We start from the raw sequence: 18,075 nt of genomic DNA, 5'->3' as shown, positions 1-18,075 counted from the left end.
TATACACATTGTCTGAGAGATTGTATTGGTTTACACGAAACATTTTATATATATTTTCTAGCAAGGGGTTTAGATATAGTACCGGTCAGTTCTGCCTCTTATGGAATATGGGGGACCATTCTTAACCTTTCCCCTATTTCCATTCCTAGTTCTTCCTGACGGTCTCACTTACTGAGATTTCCTCTCCGTAGGGCTTGTTGGTGGGAGCGTGACTGCATGTGACATTTTGAGCTACTGGCTGGTTATTTTTACTCTCAATGGGCCACGTTTTTACCTCTGCTTTTCAGGGCTCACTATCCTCTCCCAGTTTCATTAAGGTCTCTGGTGGTTAGATAGTTGAAATATATATAAAAATGCCATATGATCTTGCCACAGTGACCCAATTATTTTGTGTTTTGGTAATGTGTTTGGCTAATACTTTAGTTTAATTTCCACTTTTATTTATCCAGTTTCTCATTGAAATAAAATCTATTTGCAAGAGACCTAGCTATTGAACATGATCGGAGGGGTCAAGTAGTTTTAATTAGTGTGGACTGTGTCTAAAGAAGAGTTCATGTGAACTCTTGCCATGTACTTCCAATAAGGGCAAGGTCATGGCTAAGGGCCAACCAACCAGTTAAAATAGGGAGAGGGGCCCAAAGCCTCATAAGTCAGCAAAGTGTTTCTCTTGTGTAATGTCACAAGGAATGGTAAAGGGGTGTGGGGGTTGGTTGGGGGGGGGGGGGGTTATGACATTGTAGAACCTCATCTGCATGCTCATCTTATTGACCGATTTAACCAAATCCGTCTCTGAATGAACTACTGCGCAACATAAATTGAATAGTACTCTCTCTCTCTTTCTCTTCACTCACTCACTGACTCTCTCACTCACTCACTCACACACATACAAAGCTGTGCATTAGACATACGGTGTTCACAGTTAATGTACATATGTTGTGTTTTTAACTAACTACTAGCACACATACTTTGCGGCTGTCGCAAATCAAAATATGTCCAGATTACGTCATCTTTTGTCAATAATGTGTTAAAGATAGAGTCAGCGATATGATGTAGATGCAGAAAGTAAAGAGCATAGTAGGTCAATTTCCACAACAACTTAGTGCGTTGAAGCGCGAGGATCAACTTCACTGCTGTTTTGGTGCCCTGGCTCATCTCAATATCTGCAGTGCTGCTCGTGGCAACATCATTTTGCATCATTTCACCTTTAAAAGGGCAATCAACAGTTGCCATATCCATTTATGGACTCATAGTGCATTTGGAAAGTATTCAGACACCTTGACTAGTTCCACATTTTGTTACATTACAGCCTTATTTTAAAATCCTCATCAATCTACACATACCCCAAAATGACAAAGGAAATACAGGTTTTTAGAAATTTTTGCAAATGTCTAAAAAAGAAAGAAATATCACACCTGTATTTGGGGAGTTTCTCCCATTCTTCTCTGTAGATCCTCTCAAACTCTGTCAGGTTGGATGGGGAGAGTCGCTGCACAGCCATTTTCAGGTCTCTCCAGAGATGTTGGATCGGGTTCAAGTCCAGGCTCTGGCTGGGCCAAACAAGGACATTCAGAGACTTGTCCCGAAGCCACTCCTGCGCTGTCTTGGCTGTTTGCTTAGGGTCGTTGTCCTGTTGGAAGGTGAACCTTCGTCCCAGTCTGAGGTCCTGAGTGCTCTGGAGCAGGTTTTCGTCCAAGGATCTCTCTCTGTACTTTGCTCCTTTCATCTTTCCCTCGATCCTGACAGTCCCGGGCGCTGAAAAACCACCACCATGCTTCACCGTAGGGATGGTGCCAGGTTTCTTCTAGACGTGATGCTTGGCATTCAGGCCAAAGAGTTCAATCTTGGTTTCATCAGACCAGAGAATCTTGTTTCTCATGGTCAGAGTTTCGTTTAGGTGCCTTTTGGAAAACTCCAAGCGGGATGTCATGTGCCTTTTACAGAAAAGTGGCTTCCGTCTGGCCACTCTACCATAAAGGCCTGATTGATGGAGTGCTGCAGAGATGGTGGTCCTTCTGGAAGGTTATCCCATCTGCACAGAGGAACTCTGTCAGAGTGACCATCGGGTTGACCACGGCACTTGACCACGGCACTTCTCTCCCAATTGCTCAGTTTGGCCGGGCGGTCAGCTCTAGGAAGTGTCTTGCTCGTTCCAAACTTCTTCCATTTAAGAATGATGGTGGCTACTGTGTTCTAGGGGACCTTCAATGCTGCGGACATTTTTTGATACCTTTCCCCAGATCTGTGCATCAACAGAATCCTGTCTCGGACCTCTATGGACAATTCCGTTTTTGCTCTGACATGCATTGTCAACTGTGGGACCTTTTTATATAGAAAAATGTGTGCCTTTACAAATTATGTCTAATCAGTTGAATTTACCACCGTTGGATTCCAAGTTGTAGAAACATCTCAAGGATGATCAATGGAAACAGGATGCACCTGAGCTCAATTTCGAGTCTCATAGCAAAGGGTCTGAATACTTAAATGAGGTATTTCTGTTTTTAGTTTTTTTAATACATTTGCAAAAGAAAATCTGAACCTGTTTTCACCTTTTTATTGTGGGGTATTGTGTGTAGATTGAGGGAAAACAATAATTTAATACATTTTAGAAAAAGGCTGTAACGTAACAAATTGTGGAAAAAGTCAAGGGGTCTGAAGACTTACCGAAGGCACTGTATATACCCATTGATTCTTGAAGAATATGACTTATATATGCCTCATGAGCTTAGTTCAACTTTCATACCCCATCAGAACCCTAAATATGGGCCTCCCGAGTGGTGCAGTGGTCTAAGGCCACTAGAGATTGGTTCGAGTCCAGGCTCGGTCACAGCCGGCCGCGACCTGGAGACCCATGGGGCGGTGCGCAATTGGCCCAGCGTCGTCCGGGTTAGGGGAGGGTTTGGCCGGCAGGGATGTTCTTGCCCCATAGCACACTAGCAACTCCTGTGGAGGGCCGGGTGCAATGCATGTTGACACGGTCACCAGGTTTACAGTGTTTCCTCCAACAATTTGGTGCAGCTGGCTTCCGGGTTAAGCGGGCGTTATGTCAAGAAGCAGCTTGGCTGGGTTGTGTTTCGGAGGACGCACAGCTCTCGACCTTCGCCTCTCCCGAGTCCGTACGGGACTTGCAGCGATGGGACAAGACTGTAACTACCAATTGGGGAGAAAAAGGGGTACAAAACGAATCCAAAATATAAGCTTGTTTTACTCCAGTGTTTGTAAACAAAGTAAATGTTAACAAACACTGTTTTGCAGTTTTTTTTAAACATGTTTAAAACTGTAATTTTTGTATCATGGATGGTCAGTCCTTTCATCCTTAACTCTGTCTTTGAATTTGAGAGTGGTTATATTTCTACAGCCAATTCATGAACATGCACCTGTGGAACGGTCAATTAAGACACGAACAGCTGACAGATGGTAGGCAATTAAGGTCACAGTTATGAAAACTAAGGACACTAAAAAGGCCTTTCTACTGACTCTGAAAAACACCAAAAGAAAGATTGCCAGGGTCCCTGCTCATCTAGGCATGCTGCAAGGAGGCATGAGGACTGCAGATGTGGCCAGGGCAATAAATTGCAATGTCTGTACTGTGAGACGCCTAAGACAGCGCTACAGGGAGACAGGACTGACAGCTGATCATCCTCGCAGTGGCAGACCACATGTGACAGCACCTGCACAGGATCGGTACATCCGAACATCACACCTGTGGGTCAGGTACAGGATGGCAACAACAACTACCCGAGTTACACCAGGAACGCACAATCCCACCATCAGTGTCCACAATAGGCTGAGAGAGGCTGGACTGAGGGCTTGTCGGCCTGTTGTAAAGGCATGTTCGCACCAGACATCACCGGCAACAGCGTTGCCTATGGGCACAAACCCACCATCTCTGGACCAGACAGGACTGGCAAAAAGTGCTCTTCACTGACGAGTCGCGGTTTTGTCTCACCAGGGGTGATGGTCAAATTTGCGTTTTTCGTCGAAGAAATGCGCGTTACATTGAGGCCTGTACTCTGGAACGGGATCGATTTGGAGGTGGAGGGCCCGTCATGGTCTGGGGCGGTAGGTCACAGCATCATTGGACTGAGCTTGTTGTCATTACAGGCAATCTCTGTGCGTTACAGGGGAGACAACCTCCTCCCTCATGTGGTACCCTTCCCGCAGGCTCATCCTGACATGACCCTCCAGCATGACAATGCCACCAGCCATACTGCTTGTTCTGTGTGTGATTTCCTGCCAGACAGGAATGTCAGTGTTCTGCCATGGCCAGCGAAGAGCCCTGATCTCAATCCCATTGAGCACGTCTGGGACCTGTTGTATCGGAGGGTGAGAGCTAGGGCCATTCCCCCCAGAAATGTCTGGGAACTTGCCTTTGCCTTGGTGGATAGTGGGGTAACATCTCACAGCAAGAACTGGCAAATCTGGTGCAGTCCATGAGGAGGAGATGCACTGCAGTACTTAAACATCTTATGGCTGCAGGGGCATTATTGAGTAGCTTGGATGAAAGGTGCCATGAGGAGGAGATGCACTGCAGTACTTAATGCAGCTGGTGGCCACACTGTTACTTTTGACCCCCCCTTTGTTCAGGGATACTTTATTCCATTTCTGTTAGTCACATGTCTGTGGAACTTGTTTAGTTTGTATCTCAGTTGTATAATCTTGTTATGTTCACACAAATATTTACACGTGTTAAGTTTGCTGAAAATAATCGCAGTTGACAGCGAGAGGACGTTTATTTTTTTGCTGAGTTTATAATGGTAATGGCTCATGTCCAGTGGATTTGTAAGGCTTGTTCCCTTTGACACTGTTGACAGATCCATTTTGTTTAACTGAAGTGTGCTAATAATATTATGTGTGTGCAGCATGCCTGCAGCTGCCTACTCTATCAATGACACTGGGCTGGCATAATCAAAATAGACAAAGTGGTCTGTAGTGCACAATTACACAATATTTACCTTTTGAAACACTATTAGCTTATACTGTACAGTCGTGGCCAAAAGTTGAGAATGACACAAATATTAATTTTCACAAAGTCTGCTGCCTCAGTTTGTATGATGGCAATTTGCATATACTCCAGAATGTTATGAAGAGTGATCAGATGAATTGCAATTAATTGCAAAGTCCCTCTTTGCCATGCAAATGAACTGAATCCCCCCAAAACATTTCCACTGCATTTCAGCCCTGCCACAAAAGTACCAGCTGACATAATGTCAGTGATTCTCTCGTTAACACAGGTGTGAGTGTTGACGAGGACAAGGCTGGAGATCACTCTGTCATGATGATTGAGTTCGAATAACAGACTGGAAGCTCCAGAAGGAGGGTGGTGCTTGGAATCATTGTTCTTTCTCTGTCAAACATGGTTACCTGCAAGGAAACACGTGCCGTCATCATTGCTTTGCACAAAAAGGGCTTCACCGGCAAGGATATTGCTGCCAGTAAGATTGCACCTAAATCAACCATTTATCGGATCATCAAGAACTTCAAGGAGAGCAGTTCAATTGTTGTGAAGAAGGCTTCAGAGCGCCCAAGAAAGTCCAGCTAGCGCCAGGACCGTCTCCTAAAGTTGATTCAGCTGCGGGATCGGGGCACCACCAGTACAGAGCTTGCTCAGGAATGGCAGCAGGCAGGTGTGAGTGCATCTGCACGCACAGTGAGGCGAAGACTTTTGGAGGATGGCCCGGTGTCAATAAGGGCAGCAAAGAAGCCACTTCTCTCCAGGAAAAGCATCAAGGAAAGAATGATATTCTGCAAAAGGTGCAGGGATTGAACTGCTGAGGACTGGGGTAAAGTAATTTTCTCTGATGAATCCCCTTTCCGATTGTTTGGGGCATCCGGAAAAAAGCTTGTCTGGAGAAGACAAGGTGAGCGCTACCATCTGTCCTGTGTCATGCCAACAGTAAATCATCCTGAGACCATTCATGTGTGGGGTTGCTTCTCAGCCAAGGGAGTGGGCTCACTCACAATTTTGCCTAAGAACACAGCCATGAATAAAGAATGGTACCAACACATCCTCCGAGAGCAACTTTTCCCAACCATCCAGGAACGGTTTGGTGACGAACAATGCCTTTTCCAGCATGGTGGAGCACCTTGCCATAAGGCAAAAGTGATAACTAAGTGGCTCGGGGAACAAAACATCAATATTTTGGGTCCATGGCCAGGAAACTCCAAAGACCTTAATCCCATTGAGAACTTGTGGTCAGTACTCAAGAGGTGGGTGGACAAACAATAACCCACAAATTCTGACAAACTCCAAGCATTGATTATGCAAGAATGGGCTGCCATCAGTCAGGATGTGGCCCAGAAGTTAATTGACAGCATGCCAGGGTGGATTGCAGAGGTCTTGAAAAAGAAGGGTCAAAATTACAAATATTGACTCTGCATCAACTTCATGTAATTGTTAATTAAAGCCTTTGACACAGTTATGAAATGCTTGCAATTATACTTCAGTGTTCCATAGTAACATCTGACAAAATATCTAAAGACACTGAAGCAGCAAGCTTTGTGGAAATTAATATTTTTGTCATTCCTAAAACTTTTGGCCATGACTGTATACCATTCGGTACCAGATAGTTACCAATGGTGTTGAATTCTTTGCAGTACCTAAAGGTATCCATTGCTAGACACACAATTATATTATGATTTTCAGGTCCAATCTGGAAAAGGAATGTAAAATAGTGTTTTATGCTCTGCCAGTGTTTGAAAATGTTGATGGGCACCTAATGGCTTCATAACCCTCACCGTATTAATAGAGCAGTTAATAGCCATTTCATATCTGCATACGTCACCTTATGACAACGACCGCAAGTTAATATTGTAGTTATGTCTTGCAATTGGTGTTTGCACTGCATTTGAATGTGATATGTATAGGTTATGAATGTCTTAGGAAGACATTATACAGGTACCTTCATGGAAATTGTTACCACCATTTCTCACCAGGCTTTCCTGCGGAGGCTAGAGTCAGTGAGGCCTACCCGGGGCATGAAGAGGGCAGAGCAGCTGGCAGACTACCAGCGCCAGGCCGGATACCTGGGCATCGCCACCTCGCTCTCTGCCATGGACAGATCGCCCTCCAAGATGGAGCGGACCTCCAGCAGAACGTCACCAGGTCAACTCTCTGAAGAACTGATGCTCAATAGCTCTCAATAGCCCAAAGACATTACTTATTTCTGTCATTCATTAAGAGAGACTGAATTGGCATCTTTTATTTTTGTTCTTTTGAAGGATCACTTTACTCAAAACATATTTTGGTATTTTTTCCATTAGTCCACTGTTAATATAATCCCATTTTTTTTTAGCATGTAATGTTTTTGAGATCATAAGCACTGAGCACTTCCACTGTAGCCAGGGCAAACAAATTTTCATGATATCAAAAATAAATCATAGCATTCACTAGTTTTTACATGATCAAGTAGAATCATGATGAGAAATAATATTAAAATGTATATTCCTAAAACATAAGTTGGAAATGATATTGTTGCTGCTTCCTGTATTTTTTATATATACTATATACTGTAGCCGAGTGTCACCGGTTTTAACTGTCCAAATTCCTAATCAATATGCTGAAATAAGTTGTGATATGTGAAGACTAAAACATACATATTACTCCCTACTGTATGCACACGTGTCACACTTGTGTTCAGATTACTTGTATTTTGATAAATGATCTGCTCACGCATAGGGCTGCTCACGCATAGGGCTGCTCACGGTGATTGTCAAACAAATAACTGCCGGTCTCACGGTAATTGACCATTAATTAACATAAACACATGTAGCATCTTCTGGCTTCAACACATAAGCCTACAAGCCACTGATGCAGACCTTTGGAGCATCTACATTTTATAAAGTCTAATAAATCCATGTAATATAGCCTACACCATCACAATAAATCCATTATTTATTTTAGACAGGTCTAAAGAAACATGATGAAGAAAATATAGTGTGTTTCAGAAGAACAGAATAGCATACTCTGAGTTGTCCTTATGTATGGTACTGATCTGGCTATGCCATATGGCTGTGGGTTACACTAGTTCATTTAGCAGACAACATTTGCTTAGAATTCCATGGAATTATTTTATAGTATGAAGAATACAATTGAATAAAATAAAATATATTTTTTCCAAACTATTTGAGTGAATGCGCACATATGGAAATCTGTGGTGAGCGGTTAACAAAGAAACAGTTACTCCTATATGCTTAATTTAGAGTTATTTATGTAACTTTAGTTGAGCTATATGTTTTGATTTTTAATACTTTCTAAGGCTACATGATGCGACTCTAATGATGATTTGAAAAAAGTTGCATGAAAGGCATGAGCTCTGCTTAGTTTTTTGTGCAGGCTGTACACACTTTATCAGTCTCTCTCTTTCACAATTTGACAAGCACTTGATAATGCCTCAAATTTCCCGGCGGCATCCCCTTTGTGTGGCCGTACTGCATACTGTACTGAAAGTGGCTGCTGACATGCACCATTTTTCTTATGAACAAATATTAAAATATAGTTTTTGAGTGATCTATCTGTGTTTAAAATGCACAAAATTATAACAAATGCTCACAGCTGTTTTTTTGTTTCCCTTTTTCGCACCCCACAAACGTCAAATGTGATGTACTGTTGTACTCGAATGTACATAGCCCATATTTTTTACATTGAGGGAGTTAAATTTGGGAGAAGGTAGTACATCATATGTGTAGTATAGTAATACTAGTATGTAATTGATGTAGTAGCAATAGTATGTAAATCAGTAGTACTATTGACGTATGTTGTCTTGTTGTTTCATCATATGTGTAGTATAGTAATACTAGCATATAATTAATGTAGTAGTAATAGTATGTAAATCAGTAGGACTATTGACCCCTGTTGTCTTGTTGTTTTTTCTTCAGGAAAGAGCCCCAGGCCTGGCAGTACCAACCGCAACCACCATAGTGCCAGGGCATCATCTGCCATCGCTACCACCTCCACACCCCTACCCAGGCACGCCAGTACGGCAGCGTCCCGAGCAGCATGGTCCTGAGAGCTGTGCTCAGGGAGGAACCCCATTCCCCAACTCCCCCACCCCTTCCAAGTCCTTACCTAATAAGTCAATAGTTGCCCCTAAACATTGATCCAAGGTCAGTTTGACATTCTTCCCCCAGATGGTTAAGTCGAGGTTGTTAGGAGTGTCCCACACAATGAAGGATCTGTGTCAGAGATGTGCGAAGCCAGAAATTGGTCACACTTTGTCCAAACTAAATCTCTATTGTGCTCTGATCAGGCACTTGTCCAGTGATTCTGTTTTAGCCCTCAATTCTAATAAATAAAGGGATCTGACACTGATTGTCTGTTTCCCAGATTTAGACTAAGCCTAAAATAACATTTGATTAATTTTTTTCCTTGGAGCATACTTTTTAGTCCAGGGGTAGTAGGCTTCATTTGGGTCCGGAAAACCAGTCCTATATGATGTAAGAATGATAGTGTTGCCGTTATACAACAATTCTCATAAAACTGCTTCACTATTGCTTCCCAGGACCTACGGCTAGCTGCTATAAAGTATTGTGAACTGTGCTTCTGTTGTAATGGAAGATATAGCCTGGCTATATAGCCTGGCTATGGTTCAACTATAAAAAATATTTTAAAAAACATTCCTTTGTCAGCTTAGCAGGTGGTGCTTATCAATATGCTTAGTGAATAGAGTAAGCACTAAGTATTCCGTGCTGTATTTGCACTCTTGTGAAATATTTTCAAGTGGAACTTTTCTGTAATTGTTCTTACATTATCATGAATAATGAGAGAGATATATCTTTGTGGTCTGGTAAAGCTTTTTTTAGAATATTATGGGAGAATTAGTCATATATATATATATATATATATATATTTTTATTGTGATCCTGTGCAAATTTCTTGACGTTTTCCAATAAAGCTGCTTGTTGCGCGCACCAATCATGTCTGTCCGTGGTCAAATGAGCTCAAACAATGTCCACAGGACTTTTACACTTGTGGCAGCTGTCTTTTGTAGGCCAGTTAGCTGCATACCATCCACATGGCAACAAAGACTGCCAATGCAGACACACTTAACGGGCAGCAAATCTGGCATGTTGTGGACATGAATAATTATCACCCACAATGACATAATGTCACACGCACACACACGATGGCTACAACAGCGGCAGGGGAAATAGACCAGTGATTGGCTGTGTCATGGTCAGAAGTCCTGACCCAGCACTATAAGTCATCAACAGAGAAAAAAGCAAGGAAAATATTTACCAGTAGTTGTAATTAATTAGTACTATAAGCTTATTCAAATAAATTGTTTTTTGAGGGTTGGCACAGGAAAAGTAATACATTTGTATGTTGGTAGTGGGATTGCAAACATCAAGTTTGTTGGCCTTTTTTGTATTTTTGTATGTCATTTATAGTAATGTGTATGTATAGCCTTAGTAAAACCTGATGTTTGAAAAAATTGGAGTAATATTAGATTTGTATCTGTTATGTACATAACAAATACTATGAAGCGTGGCAGCTGATGAGGCACTGGGCTATATGATTCCCATCTAGGCTGGCTCCCAATAGAATGATCTCTTTAGCCAGCCCAAGAAAATGGGATGGATGATATTTCTAACCCTATAATAGACCAAGTCAGAGCCTGGAACTACTAACCCTTGCCTAAATTGTTTGATATATTATGTTATACTGTATATTATGTTATATATTGTATACAATATTTCAATAAAACATATAGGAAATATGAATGACAAAGGAATGCACCAAAGCAGAGGGCTTAGTAGGTATTTTCATCTTTATTCTTATTAAAATAATGTTTATTGTGGGACATGAGATATGACACAACACAGGAACATAAGGCCCTTGGAAGACAGCAGCTGCTGTGAAGAGTACATTAATTTGACTTACTATGAGAGAAAGAAAGAACTGAGGAGAGTGGATGAATCTTTGTTTGCAGTAGGCATGTAATTAAATGGAAAAATCCCTTTTCTGGACCAGTTTGACAGTCAACTGGCAGGCCTGGATGTGCGTTTTTCTGTACATCTTGGGTAAGATATATACAGCTTTCAGAGTCGGTGCGTTCCTCACATGACCAAATACACTGGCGAGAAGGATAACTAGCAACCAACTCCTGGGCTGGCTCAATAGAATACACATATACCCCCGATAATTCACCCAAGCTGTTATCATTATATGATCCAATTAAGACATGTGGTGAAGGGTTTCCTATGGAGTTGTGAATGTTTATGTGTACTTCTTGATCTCGTCGTAGAGCACCAAGACGAAGGCGCCGCCCATGCCTCGGATCACGTTGGACCAGGCTCCCTTGAAGAAGGCTTTGCCTCCCTCGTTCTTGGCGATCTTCTTCCAGCAGTCGATTGTGCCAGTGTACATGATGTCCGCTATTGAAATCGCCACATTGATCATTAAAATGTGAAATATAGGCCTACTGTAGGCAATTCAATGACAATTGCCATGCGTAATGTGCCGTAACCTTTATTTTACTAGGCAAGTCAGTTAAGAACATATTCTTATTTACTATGATGGTCATTCATTGATATGATTCAACGAGTAGGCTACAACTAGCTCACCTGATTTGCGTCCTGACTGCATCATCATACGACGTCTGACGGTGTCAAAGGGGTATGAAATAATACCGGCGGCAGCGGTGACGCTCTGGGCAATCATCCAGCTGACGAAGATGTGCGTGTTCTTGGGGTCGGGCAGCATACCTAGACGATGACGCAGAGCAACATAATTGGGATTCTGTGCCTATTTTTTGTAAAAATACAATACTTTAAACAACGTCCAATTGCAAACAGCTACTTAAATGTATGATTTTACTTTAGCTCATGCTCCTCACCCTTGGCTGTGTCATAGACTCCGAAGTAAGCAGCTCTGTAGATGATGATGCCCTGGACAGACACGTTGAATCCCTGGTACAGGCCCTTGATACCGTCGGCTTTGTAGATTTTGCTGAGACAGCTGCCAAGACCGCTGAACTCTCTCTCAGCTCCACTTTTTCCGATGTCGGCCGCGAGCCTGGTTCTGGCGAAGTCAAGTGGGTAAACGAAGCAAAGAGAGGTGGCACCGGCCGCGCCACCGGATGCCAGGTTCCCGGCGAACCAACGCCAGAACTGTGTCTTCTGGTCCACTCCTCCAAGGAAGATCTTCTTGTACTTGTCCTTGAAAGCGAAGTTGAGGGCTTGGGTGGGGAAGTAACGAATCACATTGGCCAGGTTGCCTCTCCAGAAGGAGATAAAGCCTTGCTCTTTGGGAATCCTCCTGACGCAGTCCATGATCCCTTTGTACTGCATTTCCTTTGTGATTTGTTGGCTGGCATGTTGGACCTGGAGAGCAGAACAACAGAAGACAATTAATTTTTCAATTTAGCCTCAATTCAGTATGCAAAAAAACAACATGTCAATTGGATTTTATCATTGTACTTTAGGCCTACTTTGTATTACGCAACTGAAGTTTATATTTTTTATTTATTTATCCATTATTTTACCAGGTAAGTTGACTGAGAACAAGTTCTCATTTGCAGCAACGACCTGGGGAATAGTTACAGGGGAGAGGAGGGGGATGAATGAGCCAATTGTAAACTGGGGATTATTAGGTGACCGTGATGGTTTGAGGGCCAGATTGGGAATTTAGCCAGGACACCAGGGTTAACACCACTACTCTTACGATAAGTGCCATGGGATCTTTAATGACCTCAGAAAGTCAGGACACCCGTTTAACGTCCCATCCGAAAGAAGGCACCCTGGGGCATTGGGATATTTTTTTTAGACCAGAGGAAAGAGTGCCTCCTACTGGCCCTCCAACACCACTTCCAAGCAGCATCTGGTCTCCCATCCAGGAACTGACCAGGACCAACCCTGCTTAGCTTCAGAAGCAGTGGTAGCCAGCAGTGGTATGCAGGGTGGTAATGCTTATAGCAAGAGCGTAACAATATTGAGTTTGTTGTTGGGAAAATTCCTAATTCACTTGAATTCAATGATACTCACGGGTTTGTAGGAATGCATGTGTGCAATTTTTGTTATAATGAGCTATTCTCAGCGCTGTTGTATACTGGCCATTGCTTCATGTCACTTGAGCACAGTCTGAGTGTATTGGGTTGCATGCGTCTGGATAAATTTAGCTGTAGCCTAGGCCTAAACCAAATATCGCCGCTCTTATATCCAAACGATTGTCGACATTTTGGAATAATTAATTATCATCCTATTAATCGAAACATAGCATTACGTGTACTTGAAATCAACATTAAAATATAAGAACGCATCAAATAAATTAACTTTATGTTATTCAAAATAGTCATTTTCTTTTATGACCTGAAATTCATATGATTCGGTTTCTGTTCTGAACGAAAGGCCAAATCCTGAGTCCCATCGAATCAAATTAGAAAACTCAATACCACCTTGGACAGCGACAAGTCATGTGCGTAAGCAACGTCTCCAATGCGCTTTTCGCATGTATTTTGAATGAAAACCATTTGCCAAATGAATCTAATTGTATTACAATCTTACTCAATGGATAACCAATAATATATTAACTTTATGACAGAGACTGGAAAACAATTATTCTCACTCAGTCTTACCTGGAGCAACAACTTTACTCTCTCAATTGGAGCAACAGCTGTCTTGGAGATGGCAGCAGCAATGCCACCAGCCAAAAAGTCCTTAATGAAGCTAACCACCGCGTCCGACATGTTTTCAAGTTCCTCCTCGTGGAGTAGAGGTCAGACCGTAAAAGTTCCAGACAGTCCTCACCAAGACACCCTCAAAGAAACCCAACGCCCCTCCAAGTGGACAAAGCGCCCCCATCCCGCATAATATATCTGGGCTATATATCGCGAGAATTTGGGGGTGATGGATATGCAGACGGTCGAACAGATTGGCGAGGCTAAATAAATATCCGAGGTTAAGGTTCGAATCTTAGCCATGTCTATTAAATAAAGTGTAATAGAACACTTCGGGACTTTTAAAGGGCAAATTCAAGTCATTTTCCAGTTATGCAGTGGTGTTAGATAATAATTCTTATTCTGCTATTTAATAACATCACAACATCACAGCTATTTATCATTATTTATGCACTATTTATTCTTCAGGCCCAAGGTTTATCGCAGTTTAGGGTGGGCACCATGATACAGTGTGCAATTAACACATGGGTAGGCTGGCTTAGTTTAGCTTTTTAATGTATTTTCATAATTCAATATAGGTCTTATTGTTCTGATAAATGTGATTTAAGAGGTTAGGCCTGGCAATTAGGCCATCAAAATTCACACATTAACAGCGAGGGCGAGAGGGTGACATTGTTGCTGGTATGCATGCGACTTTGAAGACTTTAACTTAGCTTGCCAACTTTTAAACATTGTGATGTTATTAATGGTGTGGTGAGGATTTGCTTCATAGCCTGACCTGTAGCCTATGATGCGTTTTGAAGAGCCGGAAGCGCGCGCGTCTCCATTTAACAGAATGTCAATGTGACCTACAGCGCAGAAGTAGGTCATATGTGCTGATTATGGCCTTCTTTGTAATTATCATTAATTGTCAATGGAATTGTATTTTTCATATCTTCAGGCCTGTTCCTGCTAACAACGTTGGCTATTTAGGACAAGCTTTCACCCCTGGAACGAAAGTATTCCTCCGTTTTGTATGCATTAGGCCAAAACCTTCAGCCAAACATGTTACAGTAGGTTCGTAGTTTTGACCATTTCTAACCTGTTGTTCCAGCTTTGAAAACAGACTCATATTCTTGCATTTCTCACACACAGGAAAGCATGTTTGATTGTTGCTTGGATACAACCGAATATAGTCTCTTGCAGAACATTATGTAGCTTGTGACTTAACCAACACAATAGTAACCTATGTCAACAAAACATAAGCCCTGTAATTAAATGTACAAAAGGACCTGGAGTTGCTGCCAAAGATCCGCGTGCGCCCACACCATTCACTCTCCACTTGGTTGCTGAGACAGTAACATTCGAATTCAATCAAGCTCTATTTTATTGGTATTCTGGATGGCAAAACACAATACTTCTGTTTGCACAACAATAATGCATCAATAATGTACCTAAAATACTAATGTTCTGAATCAAAGAGATGTTAACGTACACACATATTAAGTTATAGCCTACTTGCTGTCTATAGTCTGTACTGTGTGGGAAGAATATAGCCTACTATTTTACTATAGAGTTTTCCTATTCTTACAACCCTGATTACCGAGTTAATTATAAACTATCTGCCCCAAAACCATTGCTTTGCCCTTTCACCTGTGACAAATAATAATGTAGGTGAATGCCAGCAGAATCCCATTGATAACTAATAAGCTAATGAGTCTGTGTGGTTATAGAAGCCCACCTTATTTCAAATTCCAAGCACAACGTTAATAGCCTATACATGCTCCTCGTGTCAGCATTTCCATGAGACCTATGGCTGCAGCGTGGAGATCAAGAGATCCTGCACGAATAGGTCATGTGTGCGCGCAGGGGGCGTCAATGTCTACCGATAATTAGCTGACAAATGCGTCGCTCCGTGCTCGACGTGCATAGGAGCTTGACTTGTGCCCTGTTGGAATGGGACCAAATCCTACGCGCACGTGCCCGCACATTGCAATAGGCTAACTGCGCAAATTACGCAAATGGATGGTGGGATTTATTATCACTACTTTAAAACAAGTATAATTAAGGTTGCATGTAGGATACATTTCCCACAGTTCGGAAAATGTGTTGTTTAAAAAGTTAAAAATAAAAACCTTACATTGATGACTTTTTGGAAATCCAACCAGTTTTCCACGTTGATTCAACTTCATCACATTGCATTTTTTTGTAGAAATGACATGTAAACAACGTTGATTCAACCAGTTTTTGCGCAGTGGGGTATTTCAGCTGTGAGGCTATCAATTTGTCAAGTTGCACACATAAAAATACCACATAAAGCCAAGAACAACACCATTGTTCTTTGAGTTGACAACTCCACCCCACCATTTACCACCGCAATAAATAAACTTTGGTGGAGAGGGCTGGAGTGCTTTCTGTTGTCTGTAGCAACCGCGCACCTATAGCCTATTCTGCAAAACCAACTCGAGTTGGAGACGAGGCACAAAAAGTTAACCTTTGCCGTCGTACGCAGTGAAGGAACTTCAGCATAGAGTAGCATAAGCTATCGAGGAAGCATTAATAACGAATATAGTTCAATAGGACTATTTTATGCTCTCATCACCATGTGACGTATGCGACCGTTTTTATCCTGGAGTATGACAGATACAATGTCTAGACTGTCCTCGGTTGCTTCTCTTCGACTACCAGCCATTCAGCACCCGTTATCAAGACTCATAGACCCAGAAACCCTCTCTCTCAGAGGCTACTCCAGAGATTACGCTGGGAGTGACGAAGTTGTACCGCCGGGGTTGCGGGATGGGGACCTCGACTTTGTTTTCCGAGGTCAAAACACAAGAAGGGCCACAGGTTATCCTTATGACAAGGCTCCGCCGAAGCAGAGCAGTTTCAGCCTGGTCTCGCAGCCAATCCCCGAAGGAGTCAAAGTCTCAGTAGCCCTTGATCCGGTTAAACCACGGCTGCCCATCTTTGGTGAGTAGCTTATTGCAACGTGATCTCTAGCTAAACGAATAATAGGATGGAGAAATACTGCGCAACAAAGTTGAATAGTCTCTCTTTCTCTCTCTCTCTCTCTCTCTCTCTCTCTCTCTCTCTCTCTCTCTCTCTCTCTCTCTCACACACACACGAATTCCTTTCAGTACCATAAACAGCACCAGAACAGTTTCTCTGGTCCAAAATTCCATGTGGTGGCGCCCTTCTACAAAAAAAAATGTGCGACGTTTGGCCAGATGCTTCTGCTATTCGAGTTGGTAATTGTTGATTATATTGGGAGGATTTTTTTTAATTTTTTAAAGTGGATATGATCAGTGGTGGAAAAAGTACTCCGTTTTCATACTTGAGTAAAAGTAAAGATACCTTAATAGAAAATAACTAAAGTAAAAGTGAAAGTCACCCAGTAAAATACAACTTGAGTAAAAGTCTAAAAGTATTTGGTTTTAAACAAACTTAAGTATCAAAAGTAAATGGATTTGATGAAATGTACATAAGCATCAAAAGTACAAGTACAATTATTAACCATTTCAAATTCCTTATATTAAGCAAACCAGATGGCACAATTATATATATTTACTGATAGCCAGGGACACACCCAACACTCAGACATAATTTACAAACAAAGCATTTGTGTTTAGTGAGTCTGCCAGATCAGAGGCAGTAGGGATGACCAGAGATGTTCTCTTGATAAGTTTGGGAATTGGACCATTTTCCTGTCAAAATGTAACGAGTACTTTTGGGTGTCAGGGAAAATGTATGGAGTAAAAAGTACATGATTTTATTTAGGAATGTAGTGAAGTAAAAGTAAAAGTTGGCAAAAATCTAAATAGCTAAGTAAAGTACAGATACCCCAAAAAAACAACTTAAGTAGTGCTTTAAAGTATATTTACTTAAGTACTTTTTACACCACTAGATATGATAGACTACTAGGTCTAGTCTCTTCGAATATGGCAAATGTAATGTAGAACTCAATGTCTAGTGTTATTACAAATTCACTGAACTGCTTGATTGCAGGGTTGGGATAAAGTTCCAATTCAATAATAGGAAGAAAGGGCAACTATTTTCAATAACTTCTCAATAAACTGAAAGGAAAAGTAGAATATATTCATAAATTCAAATTACTTCCTGAACTGACTTCAAAATGGTAGATTTTTTACACCTATCCCATCAGATTGACTAGCCTAAATGCAATCCACAATGACTTTGTGACTGTGTGCACTAAACTGGAGAATGCCGATACCCAGAAATAATTACAATTAATGTGTTAAAATTAGGACTGGTGAACTGCAATGCAATTAAACAGAGTTTGCACTTATCAGGAGTGGTCATGATCCTGGTATGCTGTGAATGTGGTTGTGCTTTGGATAGGTCAGCGGGTGGCACCAGAGAGCAGGGGGAGCCGAGTCACCAGCCTAACCAGTACCATTAAAACCAGCATCACCAGTCAAACCAGTACCAGCAGAACCAGTATCCTTACCAGAACTACTACCGC

At 41.9% G+C, this 18,075-nt stretch overlaps 3 protein-coding genes across 4 annotated transcripts in view; 2 read left to right on the top strand and 1 right to left on the bottom strand.

Annotated features, from left to right (window-relative positions):
• Positions 1–9,910, top strand: part of cfap97 (cilia and flagella associated protein 97) — a 29,686-nt gene extending 19,776 nt beyond the window's left edge. Inside the window, exons 7-8 of one of the 2 annotated variants that reach the window (XM_021619059.3) lie at positions 6,934–7,102; positions 8,875–9,910. In XM_021619059.3, the coding sequence (XP_021474734.3) occupies positions 6,934–7,102; positions 8,875–9,005 (300 nt within the window). In that variant the 3' untranslated portion in view covers positions 9,006–9,910. The remainder of the gene's footprint in view (positions 1–6,933; positions 7,103–8,874) is intronic. The other variant, XM_090187146.1, reaches the window with a different exon arrangement.
• An 838-nt stretch (positions 9,911–10,748) lies between these two features.
• Positions 10,749–13,780, bottom strand: slc25a4 (solute carrier family 25 member 4). The gene is made up of 4 exons (XM_021619061.3): positions 13,572–13,780; positions 11,835–12,321; positions 11,563–11,703; positions 10,749–11,373 (listed from the first exon to the last, which is right to left on the bottom strand). Exons 1-4 carry the CDS (start codon positions 13,680–13,682, stop codon positions 11,216–11,218), a joined length of 897 nt encoding a protein of 298 aa, XP_021474736.1. The 5' UTR covers positions 13,683–13,780; the 3' UTR covers positions 10,749–11,215.
• Positions 13,781–14,438: 658 nt separating this feature from the next.
• si:ch211-197n1.2 (EF-hand calcium-binding domain-containing protein 6) overlaps positions 14,439–18,075 on the top strand; it is an 80,935-nt gene continuing 77,298 nt past the window's right edge. The window contains exons 1-2 of the mRNA XM_036933378.2: positions 14,439–16,562; positions 17,952–18,075. The exon at positions 17,952–18,075 is cut by the window's right edge and continues 43 nt beyond it. Of these exons, the coding sequence (XP_036789273.2) occupies positions 16,205–16,562; positions 17,952–18,075 (482 nt within the window). The 5' untranslated portion in view covers positions 14,439–16,204. The remainder of the gene's footprint in view (positions 16,563–17,951) is intronic.

Source organism: Oncorhynchus mykiss, chromosome 10, assembly GCF_057628025.1.
Source record: "Oncorhynchus mykiss isolate SJ-2025 chromosome 10, ASM5762802v1, whole genome shotgun sequence".
NCBI classification, from domain to species: Eukaryota; Metazoa; Chordata; class Actinopteri; order Salmoniformes; family Salmonidae; genus Oncorhynchus; species Oncorhynchus mykiss.
The sequence above is the reverse complement of the archived record's forward strand: the minus strand, read 5'-3'. Positions and strand labels throughout refer to the sequence as shown.